General features: G+C 39.2%; 1 protein-coding gene across 1 annotated transcript in view; it reads left to right on the top strand.

Annotated features, from left to right (window-relative positions):
• The window catches only part of SENP6 (SUMO specific peptidase 6), a 114,381-nt gene that overhangs the window by 6,264 nt on the left and 91,513 nt on the right, over nucleotides 1–16,604 (top strand). The window contains exon 2 of the mRNA XM_049777009.1: nucleotides 14,140–14,233. Coding sequence (XP_049632966.1) covers nucleotides 14,140–14,233 — 94 coding nt within the window. The remainder of the gene's footprint in view (nucleotides 1–14,139; nucleotides 14,234–16,604) is intronic.

The following is a 16,604-nucleotide window of genomic DNA, read 5'->3' as shown; positions in this document are numbered from 1 at the left end:
TCCTCCCTCCCTCCCTCCCTCCCTTCCTCCCTCCCTCCCTCCCTCCCTCCCTCCCTCCCTCCCTCCCTCCCTCCCTCCTCCCTCCCTCCCTCCCTCCCTCCCTCCCTCCCTCCCTCCCTCCCTCCCTCCCTCCCTCCCTCTCTCTCTCTCTCTCTCTCTCTCTCTCTCTCTTTCTTTCTTTCTTTCTTTCTTTCTTTCTTTCTTTCTTTCTTTCTTTCTTTCTGTGTGCTTTTTGGGTCACACCCTGCAGCGCTCAGGGGTTACTCCTGGCTTTACCCTCAGAAGTTGCTCCTGGCAGGCTCGGGGGACCATATGGGATGCTGGGATTCAAACCACTGTCCTTCTGCATGCAAGGCAAACGCCTTACATCCATGCTATCTCTCTGGCTCCAGTATTCTGATTTTTATCTTGGGAGTTCAATTATGTGTCACAAAGGAGAAAGGGAGAGAGAAAAGAGGAGAGAGATTGTGCTTCTTCAACTGTGTATCGAAAAGGAAAAAATAGAAAGGGAGAGGGAGGGAGGGAAATAATGTCTGCCCTAGAGGCAGGCAGGTGGAGGACAAGAGGAAAACTGGGGACATTGGTGGTGGGAAATGTACAATGGTGAAGGGTGTTGTGCATTTTGTGAGTTAAAATCAATCATCAACAGCTTTGTAGCTAAATAATAGAAAGGAGATCATACACAAAATAATTAGTAGATTACATAGTATTTCTTAATTAAATCCATTGTAATAAAAGTACAATTTCTAGGTAGTGCAGTATCTATTGCTGCTTGGCCACTATTTGAGTGGGTGAGAAGTTTTTGGTGAACTGCCTTGAAATTCCAAAGGATAATGTTGCTCCTTAAAACCCACAGGTTGAAGATCAGCTATGTAGATATTACCCTAGCTTCTGTTAATTCTGCCTTTCTTCTTTGTCTCTTATTAATACAATTAGTAGGAAATGGAAAGCTAAATGTTCTAGCATTTACTCTTCAGTCCAAATTGGTCTTCCATTCTGGTTATCAAAGGAAAACTTAGTATTGCTGTCTCTTCAACTTAAGTCTGATTATCTTTATCAACATTCATTTACTAGTGTCTTAATTCGCCTTTGTCATATCAGGTTTTTATTGTTCCAGAAGGTTTATCTATTATTTAGTTTTAAAGTTTTGACAGCTCTTGTCTTGTTAAATTACATATTTGTTCTTTGACTTGTTTAATTGTCTCATCTCACTGAAGTCTCCTTCCACCTTGATATCCACTCTTGCTTTTCCTTGCACTACTAGGAACATTTAGAGACACGATAATCACTTCTGATTTTCCGACACCTTAGAATTTGGAAATGCGGGGCCCGGAGAGATAGCACAGCGGTGTTTGCCTTGCAAGCAGCCGATCCAGGACCAGAGGTGGTTGGTTCGAATCCCGGTGTCCCAGATGGTCCCCCGTGCCTGCCAGGAGCTATTTCTGAGCAGACAGCCAGGAGTATCCCCTGAGCACCGCCAGGTGTGGCCCAAAAACCAAAAAAAAAAAAAAAAGAATTTGGAAATGCATCACCTTGAAATCATTGTTTTGGAGATTGTAGGATTGCAGGTAACAACATTTAAGATAAGGTAATAAAACTTTTCAGTTTGGTTTATAGGGAATTTCCAGTTGCATATTACAACACTAAACTGCTAGCTGACTAATGGGTAACAGTGAACAGTGACAGAGATTATATTAAGACTGAGGTATTTATTAACTGATACTTTGCTGAAGAGCTTACCATCTTTTTTTTGGGGGGGGGGCGCCATACCCGTTTGATGCTCAGGGGTTACTCCTGGCTATCAGCTCAGAAATCGCTCCTGGCTTGGGAAGGACCATATGGGATGCCAGGGGATCGAACCACAGTCCGTCCTACGGTAGCACTTGCAAGGCAGACACCTTACCTCTAGCGCCACCTTCCCAGCCCCAGAGCTTACCATCTTAACAAGCAAACCATCATAGTTAATAAGCAGAACTTACATTTATCACATTTCATAAATCCTTTTGCTCTCTTCCTCCCTATTTCCACCCATTATTAATTCATAGGCCTTATAAAAAGTGAGCACATCAAATTTATTTGTACCATACTCACATCTAACCTGTTTGTAACCCTTAGTGAACATAGAGCACATGTAATTTCAATTTCACCAAGGTATTTCCAGACTGATCTCTCAAATGGCTTCACTCACATTGGTTGGTTTTTGTTTTTGTTTTTGTTTTTGATTTTTGGGCCACAATTGGTGCTGCTCAGGGGTTACTCTGGCTATGCGCTCAGAAGTCACTCCTGGCTTGGGATGCCAGGGATTGAACTGTGGTCTGTCCTCGGTTAGCGCATGCAAGGCAAACATCCTACTGCCTGTGCCATTGCTCTGGCCCCTTACTAACAGTTTTTAAGTTTCTATTCATATACATCCTTTCTATTTGATATCCGCTATTTTACAATTTGCCAGATGGGGTAACAGATGGTAATATAAATTTATAATATTTATAATTATAATATGTCTATTTATAACATTTTTTTTACAGTGAAGTTGGAGGGTTTTGGGTTTGGGGGGCCAAACCTGTATCTATGCTTCAGAGTTTCTTTGCTATGAACCCAGGAATTATTCCTAATGGTACTCAGGAGACATATATGGGTTGCCAGGGTTTGAGTTCAGGTTAATTGTGCAAGACAAGTGCCCTATTAGTTATACAACTTCTTTTTTTGTGTGTGTGTGTCTGTGTGTGAGTGTGTTGGTTTTTGGTTTTTGGGTCACACCCGGCAGCGCTCAGAGGTTACTCCTGGCTCTATGCTCAGAAATCGCCCCTGACAGGCATGGGACCATATGGGATGCCGGGATTCGAACCACTGTCCTTCTGCATGAAAGACAAACGCCTTATCTCCATGCTATCTCTCCGGCCCCAGTTATACAAATTCTTTACCTCCAGAGTTAAATATTTTTATAACCATGGTAAAATTATATAATGTTTATTAAGCTTTAAAAATAGTGAGTGCGGGCCTGGAGAGATAGCACAACGGTGTTTGCCTTGCAAGCAGCCGATCCAGGACCAAAGGTGGTTGGTTCAAATCCCAGTGTCCCATATGGTCCCATATGGAGCTACTTCTGAGCAGACAGCCAGGAGTAACCCCAGAGCATCGCCGGGTGTGGCCCCAAAACCAAAAAAAAAAAAAATTAGTGCCAGTATTTTTTCATTACTCTTTGTGAATACCTGTTTCTTTGTACTTGGGATGCATGAGAGGACTAAAAAATACTCTAGTAGGATTTGGGTGTGTTTTCATGTTCTCAGTCCAGGGATTGAACCTAGGTCTCATACATGCAAAGCCCAAATTTTTTTTTTTTTTTTGTGGTTTTTGGGTCACACCGGCAGTGCTCAGGGGTTACTCCTGGCTTCATGCTCAGAAATTGCTCCTGGCAGGCACGGGGGACCATATGGGACGCCGGGATTTGAACGGATGACCTTCTGCATGAAAGGCAAACGCCTTACCTCCATGCTATCTCTCCGGCCCCCAAATATTTTTGTTGGATGGTTTTGTTTTTGTTTTGGGGCCACACCTCGAAGTGCTCAGGGCTTACTCCTGGTTCTTCGCTGAGGCCATGTATCGGGGACCATATGGGATGCTGGGAATCAAACCCTGGTGAGACACTTGGAAGGCAAACTCTGCCTGCTGTATTATCGCTCCAGCTAACACAAGACATGAACTTTTACTATCAAAACACATCCTTGGTGGATGTTTTTGTGGGTTTGTGGGTTTTGTTTTTTGTTGTGTTGTTTTGGGAGCACATCCATCAATTCTCAGGGCATATTTTTGGCACTGCAGAGGAATGATCCCCAACAGGGAAGCGTATGTAATGCCAGAAATTGAACACATAAGTTTTGTTCAACGCAAGTTGCTTGTTCACATCTCAACACATTGCAATTTTCTGTTGCCATTCTACAGTTTTTTGCCGTGATGTGGAGGAGTGTTGGGTTTGGTTCAAATGTGGTGCCAGAAGGGGTCAACTATGCAAGACAAGCCCCTTCTGTTAGTGCTCCTGCTTGCTTGATCCTTTATCACTCATTCTTTTGTTTGGTTAATTCTTGTGTTTTAATTGTTAAGGGCAGCAGGAGAGTGCCAATCAATTACAGACTAGTATAACAACTTGAAATACATCAAATAGTCATGTATTTTATATTTTATTTTTATCAAATAATGAAATATTTTATCAGAAGCCATGTATATAATGAAGAATATCTAAAATTTATAGAGAACTTGTAAAGCAGTGATGGCTAATCTTTTTGAGCCTGAGTGCCCAAACTGCCGCACAAAACCAAAGAATTTCCTCAAAGTGCCAGCAAGTCAATTAAACCTTAATAACAAGATTTTAGTATCTAAAAACTCTTTATAAAGTTGCCTAAACTATGTAACATCATTTTTAAAGATTGAAATCTTTGTATTGTCAGAGAATCAATTTGATTCACAGTCCTTCGGTTTTCATTTCAATTTATTGGCACTTTATAATATTTTAATGATTTATTTAATTTAATGAATTTAGGAAGAATTTGATTCAATTACACAATATATTTTAAATGTATCATTCACATAACATGCCAAATGTATCCTGAGTAAAAAAAAAAAAAGATAAACTTCTTAAAACTGTTAACTGTGTTAAAACTCGGTTTGTATTCCCAAAGAGTCTATACATTTTTTTTGTAAAATTTACAATCAAATTTGAAAATAGTTACATCATTACATTTCTAATAATATGATGTAAAGAAAACAAAAGAGTTTTCAATTAAACGAACCGTTTTTATTGGAAATTCCAGATTGGAATACAACAGGGTTGTGTAAAGTTCCTTTTTTAAATAACATCTTTAAATAATATTTAAATAACTTAGAAAGTGTCTTAACTGCAAACTGAAAACACTGCTTCATGTAAACATATGCATTGGGCATGCTCTGAAAAAAATTAATGTGATTTTTGTTATTGTATGCATGCTGATAACTTGTCAATCCTTGGCTCATAGTGCATTAATTTCAGAGCAACAAATGCAGCACTCATGTCATTTGTTAATCTGTTAGTAGCATCAGATTTTATATGATTCAAAGCCGAAAAACAGCTGCTCACAAGCATAGGATGGCCCAAACAAAGTAAGAAGAGCAATCCCAAGTGCTTTCATGGACTTAAATGGTCTGGCAGAGAATTCTATACTTTTAGGATTTCATTTTCAGAACTGCTAGCAGTGATTTCATTTGTCACCCTTTCACACTCAATATGTTCAGGAGCTGCACACAGGTCATTGAATTTACTTTTCCAGATGGAGCTTTCTTGAAATTCCAGTAGCTCCATTTCCAAATTTTGAATATCCAACTACTGTAAGCAGGAAAGATCAAGATCTTCAAATGTGGACTTTACTGGGGAAGTTATAAATGAAAGGGTTGTCTCCATCTTACGGAACTGAGAAAATCTTTTACTAAAATTCTCCTTTGGCTACAATAGTGGAATACGCTTTGTGGATATCCTAGTGTTGTGGGTTTTTTGTTTTGTTTTGTTTTGTTTTTTGTTTTTTGTTTTTTTTTTAATAACTGTCCACTCTCAAGGTCTTTTTCAAAAACATGCCTTTTTTTTTTTCAAGAACTTTGATGTCACTAAACATGCTTTTCTGCTGTTTCTCCCATGCCCTGTAATTTTTTGTTTATACATTAAAGTGGTTAGTAAAATCTGTAAAGAACATGTGGTTGATAAGCCAGGCCATGTTGTTGAGTTGAGGATAGTCTTTCCCCTTTCGTTCATAAATAGCCTAACTTATTCCAAACAGGCCACAAATCTCTCTATCACTCGTCCTCTGCTCAGCCACTGGATATTATTGTACATCAGTAAAGTGTTATATTGTGCCTGAACCTCATCAAGAAGGGCTTGAAATTGTCGAAAATTAAGAGCAAGCGCCATGATGAAGTTCACCATTTTTGTTACATCTTTGAGGACATCATCAAGTGTTTTTCTGCTTTCTTTGGCACAGAGAGCCTCTTGATCTATTATGCAGTGAAATTGAATCAGTGGATGTTTTGCTTCCTTAGCAAAGAAATGAATAAATCCTGATGTTGTCCCCACCTTGCTAGGTGCTCCATCGCTAGTAAATAAAACCACTTTTTCTGGACTTACGTCTAGTGATGAAAAAGCTTCCATCACAGCATTGTGGATATCTATCCCTTGTGTTCTTCCAGGCAAAGACAGCAGTTTTACCAGCTCTTCTCTCATGATATCACCAGTAGCATAACACAAAATGAGCGCTAATCTTGCATGATTAGTAACATTTGTACTTTGATTTAAGCAAATGGAGTAGTAGGGTGCTTTTTGTAAGTCACAAGTAAGTTGTTGACTAACATTGGCAGCTATTAGCAGAACCCTATTTTTTGCATTATTTCTGCTAAGCGGCATCTCAGAGATGCGCTGCACAATTTTAATCCTTGTTTTGGAAATCATGGAAGAGTGAATTACTCCCAGCAAAATTGCGTTTTTGATAAAATCTCCATCAGAGGGGCTTACCTTTTTTGCCATGCACAGTGAAATTTGAAAGCTGGCAACTGTAAGATGATTAGTTTTTGAAAGATAGTTGCTAAAACTAAGAGACTGGGAGTGATATTTCTTTAATTTTTCTACAAAGAACTCTTCTTTGAGTTAAACCAAGTTCAGCAACACTGTTATGGTTGGTCTCAAAGTGACGTTTGACAGCACTTTCATTACATGTAATACACAATACTTTCCCACTGCGTGCAATCACTCCCTATGTCTCTGTCCAGGCCTCTTGGAATGGTCTTGCATGATATGTTTTTGCTTTTTTTGCTGTACTCATTTTCTTTGTTCAAGACTTCAAGTCTACAAAAAGATAAAATTTGTATAATAAAACAAATCTAATGAAGTGCTGTATACAAATCCGTCTCCATAAAAAATATGTGATTGGGGAATTTTACTAATTATAGACATCCATTTTGGTCAAAAAATATATTGCCCGGGTGAAAACCGGACTTGTGCAACCCTAACCTGAACACCTAGACAAATAGCCAGGTAATTTAATAGGTTTTTAAAAAAGAGCCCAGGTAAGTTTATAATCAACATTAGTATTATTGGTCCAATTAAACTTAGGCAGCACAGGTAGGGCAAAGTAGAAGTTTACCTAATAATAAATGCTGTAGAATGCACATTGCATCTACTGTTTCAAGTCTCCCACCAGGGTGGGAGCTTCTCACAGCCCGGCTGTGGTTCAGCAAGGTACACATTGCCAGGCAGGGCCGGACTGGGACAAAAAATAGGCCCGAGCATTTTAGGTTGAGCAGCCCAATCACGTGTCCTCACGCAGGCCCTGCCCATTGAAGTCTAGGGGAAGGACTAAAATGCAGAAGCACACTTGAGAGGCATGGCCAGCCACTAATAAGTAAGGAGTGGAACAGCCAACACAAGAAGATGTGACATGGGGGAGGGGAGAGAGAGAAGATGGGACATGGAGGGGAGAAGATCCATAAAGACTGCGACTAAAACATCTCTTCTTAATCCTCTGCTGTCACACAAAACTCCCAAAGGAATGCTGAACCCCCAAAGATCCTCCAGAAAACAATGTAATTTAACAGAAGATGCACAGGAAAGATAACCATGTGATATGTTCAAACTTTAATGTTCTATAAAGGCAATGTTATCTTTGAAACAAAAATGACAAGCACTTATCAATAAAATCAAACCACAGGGTCTGTGCTTTTTACAATGAAAAATCCGGATAACAAGAGGCAACTCAGCAATGTCTAACCTTAGTAGAGCTGGAGGTTTATGTGACAGCAGAGGACTAAGAAGAGATGTTTTATTTGTAGTCTTGATGTATTGGAGAAGTGACTGCGATTCCCAAATAAAATGATCTGCAAACTGGATTGATCGCATTAATGACTATACAGCATTGGATTCATCACAATAACAACTAATTAAGACGTGACCTGAGTGTATGGGAAAAGTACTTTTATTTTTCATTATTGGAACCTTTGTTATTTTATTATGATGTTTACAAAAGCACTGTGAAGGGCCACATATACACTTTACTGATTTTTGCTATATTGAGTTTTCCATAAAGTACAGCACAGAGGATTATTATGTTGGTTGTTCACAGAGAGCCCAGCCCTTCTTTCAGCTTACTGAACTTTTCTGTGCAATCATCATAAGCAGCTTTTTAATTTCTTCAAAGTTAGCATGTCCCCCATGGAAGATACAGAGGTTTTTACAGAGGAGCACATTATTAGAGATATTAACATCCCCCCATATCCTCACCTCTTTAGCATGGGAGCACTAGGAACTATTTCTGATTACAGATGTCACATGTGGAGTCATACTACAGTCTCACTGAGACAGACTCAGTGTGACAGACTCAGTGTGAAGCTTCTCTTCCTTCCCCCTCTTCCCCCTCACACACTGCCTGGCTCATAGGCTACTAAGGGGAAGGCTAAACATTTACTCACAGGACTGCAGCCAGCACAGGAGGATGGGCTGCAACCCACCGGAACAATGCCCAGTCCTCCCAATGGCCAGTCTGGCCCTGTTGCCCGGTGAGCTGCAAAGCAGACACTGGCACACTTGCCTCCCGCCGCGAAGCATATCTTGATTGCAGACCTTCCCCCGTGCCAGCTGCAAGGCCTTTGCGTGCCACAGCTGGCACGCATGCTATAGGTTTGCCATCACTGCTACGGGATGGAGAAAGAGTACAGTGAAGGGGGTGCTTACCTTGTGTGTACCTGGCCCAGGTTTGAATTTTAGCATCCAGATAGTCCCTTGAACATTGTGAACTAAAAAGCCAAAAAAACAAATTACAAAGAACTAATAATGCAGGATTAGAAAGTCAAATAATCTGATTGAAAATATACAAAGAACTTTTGAAGAAAAATTTTTTCAGAGAAGAATCAGCTCTTGCCTAATAGATAACAGAAGATGCTGATAAGAGTGTTGGGTTTAGGACCCTTGCGTATTATTTGTGGGATTGGAATTGTATAGGTACTATGGGAACAGTATTTGATTTCCTCAAAAAAAATGCAACTACTGTATGAGTCATATGATTCAGCAACTTCAGTTCTGGATTCTTTTTTTGGGGGGGGTGGCAAACCCAGCAGGACTCAGGGGCTTAGGGGTTACTCCTGGCTCTGCCCTCAGAAATCGCTCCTGGCAGGCTCAGGGCACCAAATGGGATGCTGGTGATTGAACCCAGGTCCACCTGAGTCGGCTGCATGCAAGGCAAATGCCCTGCTACTGTGCTATCTCTCCAGCCCCATTTCTGGATATTTTTTTTTTTTTTGGTTTTTCGGTCCACACCTGTTTGATACTTAGGGGTTACTCCTGGCTAAGTGCTAAGCACTCAGAAATCGCCCCTGGCTTGGGGGGACCATATGGGACGCCGGGGGATCGAACCGTGGTCCTTCCTTGGCTAGCGCTTGCAAGGCAGACACCTTACCTCTAGCGCCACCTCGCCGGCCCTTGGATTATTTCTTAAGGAAACAAGAACTGTTGAATAGATACCTACATGTGTGTGCATTCAGCGTACTTGCACTTTGTTGGATGTCAAACCCAGAACTATACATGTGCAAGGCAAATGTTATACTGTCGCCTCATACTGTTTTTATGAATTTCTTTTCATTTGAAGCATTATTTACAATAGCCAAAACATAAACACATCTAAGAATTCTCTAGACCAATGAAGAAATTTTGTTTTATATAGTCAACAAAATATTATTCAACCTTTCAAATAAAGGAAATCCTGCAGTTGCAACATACATACACCTGAAGGCAATAATTATCTCAAGTGCTGTAAGTCAGAGACAGATACATCCTGTATGATCTTGCTTATATGTAGAATCTTAGCAACCCTCACCAAAATAAAGTCAAAGATCTGATAGATGATTGTGCGAGGTGGAGGCTGGAGGTGGAAGGAATTGGATGAATCTGGTTAAACAGCACAGTTACATGTTAAATTAGTATTGGGGATACATCCCCTACACTATAGTTGGAACTGCTGTGTGGTATTCAAAAATTCTTTAAAAATAAAAAAAACTAAAGGTTTCCATCACAAAGAAAACCCCCCCAAACAGTTTTCTTTTTCATTTTTATATAATAGGAATTAGGTATACTTTCTGTGTAATCACTTCACTAGATATTTTCAATCATTATAGTCTGTATACCTTAAATTTGCACAGCATTGTTTGTCAATTATGTTTTAGTAAAATGTGGGGAAGATGTTTTTTGTCTTTATTTTTTTTTTTAATTGGTAGGTGTGTTTTGAAGCTCATAGTCCCAGGAGCTGCTTCCAGTCAATACTGAATTGTTCAAAGCTAGGACCTAGTTGTGTTGTCTGCTAATCCTCGCTCTTGTGGGTGCCACTCCAGCAATGCCAGGGATAGGGGAGGGAATATGACATGTTGCTGGGGTCAAACTTTGGTTTTTATACATGCCAGGCTTGTGCCCTAGACCCCCGAACTAGTTTCCTTACCCTAGACTTTTTTCCCACGTTATTTTGGTTTGTTCCAAAAGAATTAAAAACTTCTATCAACACTAAAATCTGCACATAGGCATCTATAGCAAAACAAGAAATTTGTATTTTGGAAACGTTTTCATGGTTTATTCACCTGCTGAAGGCTATCTTTGTTACTTTGCTATATGTGTTGAGGTTTTAGTATTGATGAAATTATTCATTTCCTTTGGGACAAACCAAGGTTCACAGGTAACTATATTTAATTTTGTATGCAGCTGCTAAATTGTCATCTGTCATGCAGCTGCTAAACTTATTCTGTTTCCCCTTCTAGTAATGAATGAGACTTTCTGTTGCTCCACATTTCTAACAGCATTTGTTATCAATGTTTCAGCATTTGTTATCAATGTTTCAGCGTTTGTTTGAGCACATATGGTGTGTGTGTGTGTGTGTATGTGTGTGTGTGTGTGTGTGTGTGTGTCTATCTATTTATTAGTTTTATTGGGGCCTTCTGGTTTGGCTCAGTAGCATGAACTTCTAGACTTCTCCCAGTCAATTCCCAGTGGTGCCAGTAACCCAGGCCACCTTGCTGTGCTTGAGGATCTTGATATGTGTATTTGTGTGTGAATTCTTTGGGTTTTTCTTGGGGGGGGGGCATAAAAGACCTATTGTAGTTTTGCATTTATACTTAGGTCTGTGTATTTAGCATTTTTTAAAAGAATATCTGATTGTTCAAGGTACCATTGTTGGAAAGTATCTTTGTATTGCTTGTTTTGTGACTCATTCTGGATTTTCTCCTGTATAGACAATAATATTTGTCTGTTCCTTTACTAATACCATAGTGATTGGATTATCATAGCTTTGCAGTAAATCTAAGGACAGGTAGTATCCTTTTAGATTTTTCTGTTCTTTGGTTGTTGTTTTTTTGTTTTTTGTTTTTTTTTCGGGCCACATCCGTTTGATGTTCAGGGGTTACTCCTGGCTAAGCACTCAGAAATCACTCCTGGGTTGGGGGGACCATATGGGACGCCGGGGGATCGAACCGCTGTCCTTCCTTGGCTAGCGCTTGCAAGGCAGACAACTTACCTCTAGTGCCACCTCGCCAGCCCCGGTTTTTCAGTTCTTAAGTATTGTTTTTGCAATTCTGAATCATTTTCTTGTAAACTTTAGAGTTCATGTTTTGGCATCGATAAAACAATTTGTTCAGGGACCCAGAGCAATGGTGCAAGCCGTGGGGCGGACTGACCATGTTTTGATACCCCGGCGTCCCATATGGTCCCCCTAGCCAGGAGTAACCCCTGAGCGTCACCGGGTGTGGCCCCAAAACCAAAAAAAAAACCCAATTAACTGAGAATTTTATTGCAGTTTTGTTGAATCTGAGAACTGGTACCTTCACATTTTGACAATTTTGAGGCTTTTTAATCTTGAGCATGGAATGTCTCTTTATTTATTTAATTCCTGCTTTTCATTCTTCACAGTTTTGTGATTTTTTTCCTCACATATTAACTTTTTGATAAAGTGTTTCACTTGGGGACATGTTAATATAAAAGTAAATGTAAATAAGCATTTATTTTTGTTTCATTTTGTGGCTTGGTAGTGCTCAGGGATTTCTCCTGGTTCCGCATTTAGGAATTCCGAAGATTTGGGGGACCATATGGGATGCTAGGGACTGAACTGAGGTCTGCTGCTTTGCAAGGCAAATAATTATGGATCTGGCCAAAGTACTGTATTTTTTATTTGGGGCCACACCCAACGGTGCTCAAGACTTGCTTCTGACTATGCTCTCAGGATTTATTCCTGGAAGTATTTAAAGCAGTGTTTTTAAACCTTTTTGTGTAAAAGCACACTTTTTTCATGAAAAAAAAAATCACCAGGCATACCACCATTAGAAAATGTTAAAGAAATTTAACTCTGTATCTATATTGACTGTATATAAAGTAAATCTCTTGAATAGGAATCAAATAAACACAAAAATTATTTTATAATTACTTTATTATAAAATAATCTAATGATTGATCTATTTGTGAGCTGAAGCCACAAGTTACAGATGAAATTGGAATTTTTCCCACACTAGTGTGCCGCAGCACAGTGGTTGAAAAACGCTGATTTAAAGGACCATATGGGATGCTAGGGATCAAGTACAGATCAGCTATGTGCAAGGCAAACATCGTACCCAGTATACTATTCCTCCGGTCCACTCTTGTGGAAAAAAATTTCATAACAATTTACATTCCCACTAGAAATGCACAGACATTTTTTGTTTATTGTTTTTTGTTGTTTGGGGGGAGGGATCTGCATTTAGAAATTACTCCTGGTGAATTTGGGAGACCCTATGGGATGCCAGGGATTGAACCTGGGTCAGCCGCACGAGCAAAGCAAGGCTATTGATCTGGCCCCAAAATGCATAAACTTTTTAGTTTATTGGTATCTTTATCTTTGATTACACTAAATATTTTTGTTTTTGAATTAATAGACATCCTTAGGAACAACAAAACAAACACCTACACTTGTGATTACTGTGATGGTTATTGGGATTGGATGAGGGGGGTTGGTGCTGAGGAGGAAGGGTTTGGTGATGGGAAGTCAGTGAAATATTGGCATGTTGAATCTTTAGATGCATAGTGTTAATAATGGTAAATCAATAAGAGGAGAGAATGGGAAATATATTTTAAAAAGCAACCCGCAAATGAAAAAGTAACTATCTTAGTAGATCTGAATTGTGTTCTATAAGTCTGATTTGACTAATATTTAGTGATAGTGAATTTTAACTCCATGGTTTTAGATACAGGTTATTTTGGTCTGTAGGTTTTGAAAATTCTGGTCTTGGTAAATTTTAAGTTTATAAGTAGGAATCACCTAGCCATTAAGTGGGTGTCACATTGTCTTTTAGTTTACCTTCAGAACCTAGAGCCTAAGACAAGACATGATTATCACATTCTTTTGATGTTGCACCACACACACACACACACACACACACACACACACACACACCTCATAGAATATTTGGAGTGGTGCCACTTAGTTGTACTGATCTCCAGTCTCACCTCTCATCTTGAAGGAATTTCAACCTTGATTTGTGTCATTTGGTTCCAAGATAATTTTTTTGTTGTTGTTTTGGTTTTTGGGTCACACCCAAAAGGACTCAGGGGCTACTCCTGGCTCTTCACTCAGAAATCGCTCCTGGCAGGCTTGGGACCATATGGGATGTCAGTATACTAACCACAGTCCTCCTGCATGCAAGGCAAACGACCGACCTCCATACTATCTCTCCCGCCTTCTAAGATATTTTCAATTTTGTCTCTAGAACGTTTATCTGCCGTTACACTTTCTAGTAGCTTCAGAACATTTTAGCCATGTATTTAAAAACATGTATACAAATACTAATTTTGATCTAGTTTTTTTGAACATTAGTTTCAATTGTTAGCACAGAAAAAGCTTGGTTTGTTTATTTTCAATGTTTATATATAGTTGTCATACATTATAAGTGTTAATTTCTAAAATTTAGGGTTTTTTTTATGTTCTGATTTTCCTCAAAGAAACTAGATGTTTGGTAATAGCCCCCCTTTCAAAAGGGAAACAAATTAAGAGCAAGCAGAACTTGGGAAATCTCAATTTTATGTTATTTTGAAGTTTTATTAAAAATACTTATCTCAGTTTGTTTTTATTTCAGCTTTGTCTAGATCAGAGTCTAAGAGTGATGGAGGTTTTAAAAATAATTGGAGCTTTGATCATGGAGAAGAAAGTGAAGGAGATACAGAAAAAGAGTAAGATTTTTTTCCCTTCAAATATGAGAGTGAAATTTTCTTAGGACAGTTTGTAGTTAATAGAATAGAAATATATTAAATATATTCTTAAAATATTGCACTCATAAAATAGTAGTATTGAGGAAAGAAATAGCAATTCTTTATTACTAAATAGTTGCACTGTTATTTCTTCTTTTGAATTGTATACATACATGCAATACATTAGATAGAAAATAAGCTGTACTACAATTTTCCAATTGGAGAAGTTCCTCATTAAGAAACAATAACAAAAAAATTGTTGAGACAGTGATTTGTAAGGCCATTATTTATCATGAATAAGTGAGCCAGGTGAAGAAGGTCTCTTTGAAGTTATTGGTTTTGGGCTACACCCCATGTTGCTATTTCTCTTGGCTCTGTGCTTAGGGATAACTCCTAGTAGCCTTTTAAGACCTTCTAGGGTGCTAGGGATCTAATTTGAGTTAACTGCAGGCAATTCAAGTGCTCTAAGTGCCCCTACCTGCTGTGCTATTGCTCCAGCCCTCCTGAACTTTACATTAAAGTTTAAGAGCTCTGGAATTTTGTATTAAAGTTTAAGTCACATAGTATCTTCTCCTTCACTATCACTTCCATTTATACCAATTAATTGTAGATTCCCACCAAAGAAAACAGAATCTCTATTAATGATAAGCATTAGTTGCTTATCCAGAAGGAACTTAATTAAGCAAAGTATTTACTTTGTTTACTAAAATTTTAAAATAATAATTCTAAATAGAACTTTTGATTGATGTAAGGTCTGTATTTCAAATTCAACATGACTTTTTATTTCTTGACTTAATGATAGTTTTCCATTGGCCAGAATAAACAAAATCCAGAGAAACAGATAAATATATTTTCTTTCTCTCTCTTTTTTTTTTTTTTTTGGTTTGTTTTTATTTTTGGGCCACACTGGCAGTACTCAGGGATCACTCTTAGAGGGGGATTCAGGGCTCCTTATAGGGAATGAATCTGGTTGGTAATGTGCAAGGCAAGATTTCTACTCTTTGTTCTATTGCTCTGGCCCCATAAACACACTACATTCTATCAAAACTATAGATATGTTTAGAGATTTTATATGAAAAATCATGCAATATATATTGGCTAAATATTGTAGGTTTTTCACTTGTTTAGGCAGTTCTCTTTATATCTTTTGTTGGTGATCTTTTGAATTATAAAGGGTCTATTTCTTGTTTTGTGCTCTGGAGTGACCGATGGTAGTTTTGGGGGAGGGGCCATATGTGATGTTGGAAATTCAAACTGGCTTCACAAGAGTGTAAGACAAGTACCTAAACCCCCATACATCGATCTTGTCCCACGATTAAGATCCGGGTAGAGGGTTTGAGCCACACCCGACAGTGACAAGAATTTAACTCCTGGTTCTATGCTCTTAGGGGGAACCATATGCTGTGCAAAAGTTGACCATGTGCAAGGCAAGCACTTTAAACACTGTACCATTTCTCCAGCCTTGCTAAGATTTCTTTGTCAATTTATGTTTTTTCTTTTATGAGGGTATCAGGGTTTTGAAAACTAGTGCCTCTTGCATGGGAGATATACCTGCTCCTTTTCCTTGTTTGGTTTTTCTGTCATTTTCTCCTAATATCACAATCAAGACAGTTAAGTATATGTTCATTTTTGTCAGGAATAATCAAACTTTGGTCCATTGGTCTGTTTTTGTTAGTTTTATTTAGTTTGTTTTGCTTTTGGGTCATACCCGGCAGCGTTGAGGGGCTACTCCTGACCCTACACTCAAAAATTGCTCCTGGCAGGCTCAAGGGATCATATGAGATGTCGGAATTTGAACCACTGTCCTGCATGCAAGGCAAAGGCCGTACCTCCATGCTATCTCTCTGGCCCCTAGTTTTAATTTTTTTTTTTTTTTTTTTGGTTTTTGGGCCACACCCGGCGGTGCTCAGGGGTTACTCCTGGCTGTCTGCTCAGAAATAGCTCCTGGCAGGCACGGGGGACCATATGGGACACCGGGATTCGAACCAACCACCTTTGGTCCTGGATCAGCTGCTTGCAAGGCAAACGCCGCTGTGCTATCTCTCCGGGCCCCCTAGTTTTAATTTTAAAGAACCACACTTAAAAATCTGGTGTCAGGGCTGGCACGGTGGTAAGGTGGTAAGCCTTGCCAGCGCTAGCCTAGGCCGGACTGCGGTTCGGTCCCCCAAGTCAGGAGCGATGTCTGAGCGCATAGCCAGGAGTAACCTCTGAGCGTCATAGGGTGTGGCCCAAACACCAAAAAAAAAAAATAAAGTCTGGTGTCATATCATATATGTAAGTTGAGTAGCTGATAGAGTTCATATGGCCTGCAGAACGAAATATATTTACTTCTTGACCTGTACGGGGAAAGCTT

This window comes from Suncus etruscus, chromosome 7 (assembly GCF_024139225.1).
Source record: "Suncus etruscus isolate mSunEtr1 chromosome 7, mSunEtr1.pri.cur, whole genome shotgun sequence".
Taxonomy (NCBI): domain Eukaryota; kingdom Metazoa; phylum Chordata; class Mammalia; order Eulipotyphla; family Soricidae; genus Suncus; species Suncus etruscus.
Note: the sequence above shows the minus strand (reverse complement) of the source record. Positions and strands in the feature narration are given on the sequence as shown.